This window comes from Mesitornis unicolor, unplaced genomic scaffold (genome assembly GCF_000695765.1).
Source record: "Mesitornis unicolor isolate BGI_N332 unplaced genomic scaffold, ASM69576v1 scaffold7471, whole genome shotgun sequence".
Taxonomy (NCBI): domain Eukaryota; kingdom Metazoa; phylum Chordata; class Aves; order Mesitornithiformes; family Mesitornithidae; genus Mesitornis; species Mesitornis unicolor.
The window spans coordinates 19468-29843 of NW_010164379.1; the positions used below are offsets into that span (position 1 = coordinate 19468).

General features: G+C 46.8%; 1 protein-coding gene across 1 annotated transcript in view; it reads right to left on the minus strand.

Annotated features, from left to right (window-relative positions):
* Positions 1 to 1988: 1988 nt before the first annotated feature.
* TNIK (TRAF2 and NCK interacting kinase) overlaps positions 1989 to 10376 on the minus strand; it is a gene marked incomplete at its 5' end in the record, with an annotated part of 35483 nt that continues 27095 nt past the window's right edge. Inside the window, 6 exons of the mRNA XM_010194294.1 lie at positions 1989 to 3534; positions 5263 to 5402; positions 6004 to 6163; positions 7377 to 7526; positions 9031 to 9131; positions 9396 to 9530. Of these exons, the coding sequence (XP_010192596.1) occupies positions 3451 to 3534; positions 5263 to 5402; positions 6004 to 6163; positions 7377 to 7526; positions 9031 to 9131; positions 9396 to 9530 (770 nt within the window). The remainder of the gene's footprint in view (positions 3535 to 5262; positions 5403 to 6003; positions 6164 to 7376; positions 7527 to 9030; positions 9132 to 9395; positions 9531 to 10376) is intronic.

Genomic DNA, 10376 nt, shown 5'->3' on the forward strand with positions numbered 1-10376 from the left:
AATAAACCAGGGGAGTTTAATGGGGCCCTCCCACCCCACCCCCCCACCCAAGCTCTGGGTGGTGCAGCATCTCCCAAAAGAGAAAAACTGGGAAGCAAACCCAGCAAACCTGTTCTGCAGAGCGTGGGGTATCCCAGGCACAGGCATGGTGTGGAGGCCCACCCCACACCTTCAGGAAGGCAGAGTTACAGCCAGCCCATGTGGTGCTCGGGTTGGCCCCAATTCCGTAGCCCCACTGCACAAAGCCTTGTAGGAGCAGCGTGGACCAGTGCGGGCTCAGGTCAGGACAAAGAATTGCAGCTCAACAACTTCAACTGCTGCCAGCAACCAGCCCAGCTCCGGGGCCACCTCAAGCATCCCCTTCTGTCCCAAAATATATAATAAAATCAACTCCCAAACCATCTCACTATGAGAAAAATGCCTTTTGATCATCATTCTGAAACAGATTTGAAAACACATTCAATTCCCATGAGGCTGCTATGGCCTTACCTCCCAGCATCCTTTACCTCAGGAGTGGTACCCAGAGCATCCTTTACCTCAGGAGTGGTACCCAGAGCATCCCTTACCTCGGGAGTGGTACCCAGAGCATCCCTTACCTCGGGAGTGGTACCCAGAGCATCCTTTACCTCGGGAGTGGTACCCAGCATCTCCCCGCTGTCCGCAGCGTGTGAGGGTGACCCTGTAGCCTCGCACCAGCTCTGGGGCTTTGCTTTCCTCTACCACTGAGGGTAAAATTTGTCCCTGGAGTATACACAATATTTCACAGCAGCTCCATAAATAATTGAATCTGCAGCGGGCTCAAGTGACTCCTGCATGCACAGGTGTTGGTTATTCCTCTTTTTCCTCCTGCAGCACTGCTCAACTGAACAAATAAAGTTTCCTTTCCCAGGTAAAAACTCCCAGAAATGGTTTTAAAAGGAGCCCCAGGTTTATCTCCTTAAGCACTAAAATTAAGTAATTTCTGATAGCATTGATCAGCCACAAGTGTATTTTACTTACAAGAAAAGATAAGCAAATCAAAGCTAGGAATATTTGGAGGGGAAAGCACGTCTGTATAATAATAATGGGTTGATTTTGTGGAAAAGTAGAGGTTTTTCAGGTGGTGATGGTCCATTGAGACATCCCTCAGCCACTGCTCGCCGCTGGGCAGCATCGCAGAGGACGTGCTCCATCCCCCTGCACTCATCCTGCCCAAAACACCACTTTCCTGAGACCCTCCAGGCAAAGGCATCGCGACTCAGAGCCCCAAAAAGCCACTCTACCTCTGCTACCTGCTAACAGTTCACACCCCAGGTTTTATCTACAGAAACATAAAAGGCATGGCTTGATGTTGTAGTTAGGTGTTTTATTGGCACCAGGAATGCGCTGTTTGGTATGTCCACGTACACACTCTGTAGATGAGACTGAGTCAATATTGGCTTCTTCTCCTTTTTGTTTCAAATGACTCCATGGTTTTTAAAAAATACATTCACAAACTACCTCATGTTCAAACACGATTCCCTTCTATTTCATCACTGTACCCAAAAAACCCACAATAAAAAAAATATCCAAAGCTGTGTATTTGTCACTTCAAGGGGGACAGAAAAAAAAAAGAAGCTATCAGTTTTCAACATAAAAAGCTCTGGGCTTTATTTCATTTACATTTTAACCATGGTGAACACAGAAAGAGCTGGTGGCAATCAGTGCCCATGATGGGACTTGTATGGGGTTTTAATTCTAGTATTGGGGTCTTATATCCACCCCTACATTTTGGAGGGCACTCAGCCAGGTGTGGGCAGGGTGCCTGGGGCCCGGTGGGTGCAAAGGCGCCCAAAAAGCACCTCTTGCCCATACACCCCGGATGCTGCATCCCACTGCTGGCAATCCCTGCCAGTACTGAACCGTGCCGCCCTGCCCCTGCCCCTGCCCGTGGGATGTGACCCGTCCCGTCCCCACCACCCCAAATCGCCTCTTACCCTCGATAAAGATTCAAGTTTGACCAAGTCCTGTTGATTTAATCATTTTTTAATAAAGCCATCGTTACTGAGTACACCAAGATTGCCAGTTAAGCTCTCTATATGTCGCTGGAGGTAACAGCGCTGTGATCGACAGCGGAACGGAAGAAGAAAATAATAAAATAAACCAAACCAAAAAACGAACCCCAACTGAAACGAGGTAGGTTAAAACCAGCAACACAGACCTTGTTATGCGACACCCCAACACCACAGGCGGCCATGCTTGCAGCTACTGAGAAAGAAAACCCCAGATACGCACCGAAAATGGAAATCAACTGAGCAGAGTTTATAAGGACACGATTCAACCTGAACTAAACACACACACACGGTTCGGCACAGATGTTGTCTTTCACTGTATGTTGGGTAATTCCTAGGGAGTGGAGGGGGTGGAAAACGAGTAAAGATTCAGACCCTCGGCCAAAGAAACCACACTTACATATATTTTCTAAGCTCTTTACAAGCCCAATCCAGCAACACGGGGTCGGGCAGTTCGTTTTGTGGCAGCCCATCCCCGCGCCGGCTGCCTCCACACACCAGCGCCCGGCTCCAGGCTCAGGAGGACAAGCACCTGCAGCTTGTGCCGGCTTTGGCATTGAGGTCCAGTGCCCGCGGCACCCCGGGAGCCGTCTGCGGCCCAAAATCCCGCCTCGGGGGCGAGTGTGGGGTTCCTCTGACCGCTCCGCCATGCTCACCTCCTCCATCCCCCCGTCCTGGCACCTGTGAGCAAGCCCCGGGGCAGGCGGGCACCTCCAGAGCAACAACAAATGGCACCTCTGTCCCTACCAAGACACACCATTATGTGAAGATCCATATAGAAATATGGATTGACAGACTTGACAAAAATGGTAGCTGATTTTTATTAGTCTAAGGCTAGTAGTTTAGCCATTTAAAATCCATTTCCCAAAAGAGGGGAAAAAAACCTATTATTTTTTCTCTTCTTTAAAAATCCGTTAAGCCGTTGCTGCCAAAAGCAACATGTAAATGTTGGTGAAGGCAAAAGATTTCTAAAATTACCCAGCTATACGGTTATGGCCTTCATCACAAAGATAAAAGGTACATTTATTGTGCTGTCTCTCACCAGATTTAATTGGTAACTTTACAACATACTATATATTTGATGCTAGCAGGCAGACAGAATTAAAAACAGACTTTTTGACACTTTTTTCCCCCATTCTTACAAAGTAGGGGACAAAGGAAAAGTAAAATTAAAAAAAAAAAAAGAAAAGGAAAACTCATAACCCACTATAACACAGCGTAATCAGGAGACCTCGGGGGTCCAAGCGCGAAAGTCCGTCCCTGCCCACAGCCCCCACCCCGGGGCTGATGGCACCGGGGGAGTGTGGGGAGCGGTGATCCTCGGGGCCCTCCGCACCTGCCTCTACAGTGTTAGTCCACGTGTTTAATGTCCTTTAAATTAGAAATAATGCCATGGCGGTGAGTGCCAAGTGCTTCTCTGTTACCAGTTCATCATGGAGTTTCTGTTGAGGGTCATGAAAAACACCTGGCTGCTTCCTCCGGATCTCACCGATGCAAAAAATACCTGTTTGGAGGCAAAAGAACCTTATTAATAGCTCTTATTATTATGTTAATAATAATAATCTATTATTTTAACAATCTGTTAATTGTCTTGGTGATTTAGGCAAGCAGGAGCCGCCCATGCCCTGTGGTTTCCTGTGCCTAAACCTCCCTCCATGCTCCTTTCCTCCGTCTGACAGCAGAGATTTTACGCATCCCCATTGCCTGGTTCTGTTTTCTGCCGGAGCTCACCCATGCGAGACTCAGATCAAACCAAAGCACTTATTAGTAAACGTGGTAATAAAACCTCTCTTGCTATCACTACCAGAGAGAGCAAGGTTTGGAACGCCTTGAAAATACCAAGTTCATCACATTTTACTGCCACGGCACCATTTATTATGCACTATTAATAAGGCTGCTGTCAGTGGTTTGGATCTTGCTAAATGTTAACCATTTGGGTCAATATCTGCCGTGGTTTGAAATGGTTCTCTCCCAAAAAGTTAGTCCTGGTATTTCAGCTGTTCCTGAAAATAAAGCTTGGGAAAATGACTTTCCTTCAATATGCTCAAAGCACAGAAATGTATCAGGACACCCCACGAAGAAATCTTGTGGTGCTTCTGTCAGGATCCACCAACATTTGACCCCAAGGGAAATCTTAAAAAATAAGTAAGCTATAATTTATAAATATTTAAGGGGACAATCTGAAGCCTCTGTCCTTTTTAAAAACAAAATTTTTCAATCTTCATGCGACTTTCATCGTTAACTATTTCTCCAGAAAGAGAAACATTTGTATTTAGTATTTCAAACCCACCACTGATCAGTTGGTTCCAGTATTTTAGAAAGACTGAGGTGGGGTTTTTTTGAGTTTTCATGGAAAAGGAAAAAACCAAAAACAGTGGGAGCAAACCAGAAAAAGAACCACTAAAAACCCAGTATAACACCTGCAGAGTCAAGTACTCAAAAGTTAGGAAAAAGCAAACTAGGGGTTTTGGGCAACTCAAATGCAGCTTCCTGGGCAGTTTCCCATGGTGTACCCAGCTTCAAGGTTAGGATACATTTTTCCTGCACAGCTCCATCCTAACTCCATGCAATCAGGTATGGCAATGCTCAACTAATGAGCAGCTGTTTCATAAACTCATCGTGGCTTCAAACCTTATTTACTGCACGTTATTAAACCCTGCTCTATCAGTTTCTTCACGTGTTTTGTGATCGTGCTCATTACGAAAGAACTCCCTGCTGCATGGTCCTGATTTATCTTGGTGAAACCTCGCGAGATGAGGAAACACCAATAGCAGAAATCTACTTCAGCATTCAACCATCTCTGCCATGCAAATATTCCTTTTCCTCCACCAATTTCTCCTTCCTATATTCCCTATACACCTTGCCTATCAGCAACACCAGTGGCAGGGGTCATCTACATGACAGCCGCATTCCCCAGGCAACCCTGGTGACCCTCCAGAGGAGGGTTTAACAGTGCTGCCCACGGAAACAGATGGGACTCCATGGAGACAATCATTTAAGATGCATCAAAATGCATCTGAAAATGCATCAAAATGTTTCTGCACCAGAGCTCAAATCAGGGTGACTTACATCTGATGCATCCACTGGAGACAATTAATTGGGAGTGGGCTTATAGGCACTGCTCACTAAACAGGACCTTCACATTAATTATTAACCTTAAGATAAACCAGACTTCAAATCTAAAAGTACCTTGTAGCTTAAAGCATGGATACGAGCTTTGAAGTGGACTTACCTTATCATTTCTTTCACATAGAAACTTTAACCTTTGAGCTCGTTTGTGCATAAATACTCCATCCAAATGTCCCGTCTCCACTGAACGGATTTCAATAGCTTTCTCTCCCCAGCCCATTATTTGATTGGAATGAATGTAGGCTGTCAAAAGGAAGCGTTTGGTAGGTGTTACAACGTGTGTTGAAGTAAGTATTACGCAATGGGCAGAAGGACTCGCACCAGCTGTTAGTCAAAGCCTATGGAGATCAATGGCAGAGCTCTGACTGCCACAGGCACAGGTGGCCAGGCACGTGCCCACAGGGATAGCAGCCTTTACAGAGCACTTTTCATCCAGAAATTGCTGAGTAATTCAGACAGAAGAAGCAGCACTGCTTCCGACTTCTGCGGGTGAGGAGCTGGGCAGCGGCTTCCCTCTATGGGTCCCGGAGCTGAGCAACAGCAAAGCCAGAAGGGCAGACCAAGCACTGCCAGCTCCACACCCAGCTCCTCTTCCACTCAGCACAGTATCCCACCAGTGCAACAGCTTATCCTCTAGATAAACCAGAACTCAAATCTTCAAGAAGTCACTTGCTCTTATTGCACAGGACCAAAATGTGGAAATTTAGCAACTGCATCTCTTCTCTGGCTGAGAGAAATCTCCTTTGATAAACAAAAGCCCAAGTGACTCTATCTCAGCATTCTCGAGTCCTCATCTTACTTGTCACTTGTATTTTAAGCAGGTGAAGAGGAAGGGTTGACCTACCCACAGAAGTAGGCATTTCTCCCCACTGGAGCACCACATCTTTAGTTATCCGTCCATAGGTGTTCACGTAGACGCCTTCATCCTCATAGCATACAAGCATCTCCATCCCGTCTGTTTTGGGCAGGATGACAATGGCGTGAGGAGTAATATTGCCCTGAATCTGCAGTTAAAATAAACCCTAAAAGTCAGAATTATATTGAATGGAGGAAGGGAGCAGAGCCTTAGAAAAACAAAACCCAAACCAAAACAAGAATAAAACCCTCTCTCCATTCACCAAACAGGCACTGGCTTCCAGAGATAAGCTTGAAGGGGAAGAAGCTGTCATGTTTACCCTACCATCAAAGCTGCCTGATACGTCAAGGATAAACAGGTTCGGCAATTATGGAGAGATCACAACATATACGTCCCCAGGACTGATGGCTGACACTTGGCTGTACACAAAGAAGCGACTGCTGACTTGATAAATCTATCTCCTATTCAAATTAAGGCAAATAAACCCAGAATTTTACAGGTAGCTCTAGGGAGGAAACATTCCCATTTTTTAGTAATCAGTCTCTAGTTCCAAAGGCAGCTACAGTGACTTTCCATTCATATCTGCTCTTCCATAGCTGTGACAACACAAAACCATCCCAAATGACCCCAGTATTTCTCCCTATGCTTTTTGCCAGCTCTCACAGAGGCTGCTGGGATCAGGGTCAGCAGTTCCTGGATTTGATTAGTAGCCAGTTTCTCCTAGACCAGTTCCTCATCCTGCTTGGGCCAATAGCATGGATGAAGCTGAAATGAGCCAACAAGAAAATCCTCACCTGCAGTACATTTTGTAGCATGGGTTCTCTCTTGAAATAGTGGATGGAGAGAGGTCCTGTGGTGAATCCCTGCTGCCAGGGGGGGTGGGAGTTTTGAGCTTAGTGATTTGGGCTACCCTAATCCCGCAACCCTTGCCTGGGCAAACTGCGCTGCCTCAGCTGGTGAGCACATCCGGGGCACTATGCAATGGGACAGCATGCTGTCATCCAGCTCTTGGTGGGTCTGTGTTGTCCAACAACCAAGAACCTGGTTTCACAGTATCTTGCCCTACAGAGAGCTCCACCAGTGCTCCACTGTAACAGACTGTCCTTTCTGTGGGACACGGCAACCTTAAAGCTGACTGCTCAGGCCCGAGGACAGAAAAAGCCTGTGCGAATAACAAACATGAAGTCTGTGATACCTCCGAGCCCTCTTTAGGTGAGCATCAATGAAGAGGGCACTGGAGAATGTCATACTCATGGCAAGATGTCACCTGACTGGTCACCATTTCTGAGCCACCAAGGGCCTGTCCAAACCCTGCTGGTGACCTGTGTTAGCCACACAGCAGCACTCCTCCGTGTACTCACGTGAGATGGTATGTAGATATCATAAGAGTTCCCAGAATCTACATCAATCACGTGGAAACCAGTGTGTGATCCAAAGATAACCTTGAGTCTCTGACCCTCCTCTACAGTGAGATCCACGAGCAACGGCTTGTGCTGGAGATCTGCAAAAGACTTTTATAATCCCTTCAGTGAGTATCACAGAAAAGCAACAAATCCCCACAGCAGCAGCCTGATACGGTTCTGAAATCATATTTGTTTGACTGTGTTTCCTACTAAATACGTGGTAATTTATATTCCTGTCTCTCTGTTCCTCTGTCAGGTGCCTCAGAGGGTATTACCCACTCGCTCCAGCCATCCCAGCAGGTAAGTGTGCACCCTTGCCAAGCACAACTCTTTTCCCTAAGAGCTCAAGGCCAGCGCGAGGATTTGGTCTCTAAAGGAAGGCGACAGCTCAGTTTTACATGAGTGTGCAAACAGCCAGCATGAGGGGAACACCCGGTGCTGATGCTACTCCAGGTAACGAGATGAAACCCTGCAGAGAGCTGTGCCCACCTACCTCCCCTGCCGGCAGGGATCCCCACTTGGCAGCTGAAATGAGCCGGACTAGCAAAGACCTGCTTATCCCTGTTCAATCTAACCTGCTGGATGCAGGCTGGGACCAGTTCCCTGGCATGGACCAACCCAGGACAGAGCATCCCTCCATGGCTCAGGTCCTCAGCAGGAGGGTGAAACACCACGAGAAAGAGAAAAGGGCCCCTGGCTCCCTGTGCCAGGACCATTTTGACTCCTGACAGGGGAAACCAGTGGGTGGTATTTTCCACTCTCCTAACAGACCCCCGTCTACAGGCAAGGGAAGGATGCTCAGCCCCCTAGACTGGAGATGCAGCATGAGGAGCACCAACCAGCATCCTCACCAGAGCCCATGGAGGCTGGATCCCAGCCTGTTTCAATGCTGCTGAGCTCTCTATGTCACTAAGCCCGTTTATTCTGGCTTTTGTTCAGAAAAAGCAAATGTGACCTAATACTGAATAAACCCATTTGTGCTGGAAGGATGCAAAATGAGATTACTCAGCATGAACATCTCCAGAAGGTATTGCCCCTCGTGGCTGGTCTCTGCACAGAGCTCAGGATGAAAAGTGCTTTAAAGGACTAAGTACAAAATACCCGTTGGCATGTTATAGAGGAGAAAGGTCTCACTGAAGGGAACTGAGGTAGATGAAAAGGAGAGAAAAAGAGAGAAGAGTGGGGCCATTCTCCTGAACTTTCTGTCTTGAAACAGAATCTACATTGCAGAAGGGAAGGATGACCTTGTAAAATAAAAATGGAAAATAATACCAACCTGTTTTCATACTGTTTGTGAAAAATTAGTCAGAAAAAAAAACCCAACAAAAAAAACCCTCACCAAAAACCCCAGCTCAATTTTACTCATAGACATTTGGTCAGCTTTCTGCAACTTTCCCTAGTGAAGCCTGCCAGCATAAACTAATATTAACATTCAACTGATAGCTGTAAGCAGGATGCATCCCATCTCTTCAGCCAGAACATATCCCGTCTCCCATGGCTGCAGGCATCCCGAAGAGCTCAGCTACATCACAACACTGTTCTGCTCTGCACAGTACAGAAATCTCGTGTATTTACAATTACAGAGTATATTTTGGTTAAAAGAGAAACGTACCTTAAATGCCATAAACTTGTGGTATGGTTTAGGAGCCCAAGCATAGATCTCTACAGCATTCTTTAAGGCAATCACCAAGAACTTGATTCTCTCATATTTCACTAAAATGAAAATAAATCTGATTTAAAAAACATTCATTTCCTTTCTAACAAGACTGAGTAACTCATCTCCAGGAACAGATTTTCAGACTGTCTCTCTGTTGGTTCTCATTTCATAACGTGTCCACCTAATACATACAGATGAATACCAGATTTCATTGAGGTCATGGTCTACCCATACTTTTAAAATAACTTGTCAGGTCAGATCTAAGATTAGAGAATAAAAATGCGTCCCTCCAGACCTTTTTTTCTGAGGATGCCACTCACCAACTTTGTAGTGGATACATCCCTCCAGGTCCCCGACCGTGATCCAGCCCTGCTTCTTCTCCACTTCAGGGTCATTGTGTAAAATTCTGTTTCTCAGCCAGGAGAGATAGTACACACGCAGCTTGTTCTTCTTTCCTGTTGGCAAAGGAAATGTCCCTGTCAGAGCAGCGCATGTGTGCACAGGAAATACAGAGATTTCAGTGTTTGTTTTCACTCACAAGGTGATAAAGTTTGTTTCATGATAAGATGAAGACAGTAATTTAGTTGCTGTGTTGGATTTTTTTTTCCTTGGGAGAAAAAAGGAGTGGAAAGCAGAGCCCAGAGCTCTGTCTCCCAGACTGCAGGCGGATACTGGAAGAGCTGGGCTCTCACTGACCGCAGTCTGGGAATGTTCCTCTTCCTATAAATTGGTGTTCACAGAGAAATGGTTGAGCACAGCAGAGCCATGACCCCAGCTCTCTCACCACTCAACTACCTGGGGTTCCTGTCCCTCTCTCCTCCTTCGTACAACATTAATCACACCCTGGAGCTGCGATATGAGCTCCTCGGTCTGTAACAGGCACTGCTATTTGCCAGGAAGCCCGGTGCTGCAATGCTCAAGGGCTGCCAAATTTCTGCACGCCTCTTGGACGGCTCCTCCTACAGCTCTGTCCCCAAAACCAGAGGGAAGCTGCAGACCAAGGTCAATGATGGAGTGGCAGTTTTGAAGAGCCCTATCTGAATGGAGGGAGCAGGAATTTGCAGGCAGATGCAGAGTGAGCCCAGGGGGTGTTGAACAATGAGAAAGTAAACAGGAGGATGACATCAAGCAATTTGCCTAATGAGCACTTCTCTAGCTGTCCTCCGTGAGCTCTGCAGGGCAGGTATCAGCAGGAGAAGGCTCTGCCCCGGCTCTGCCAACCCTGTGCTTCATGGGCCTGCTCTGGAAGGAGGGTGCTGGGTGCTGTCCTGGCAGACTGGGCTACAGAGTTGGTGATGGGA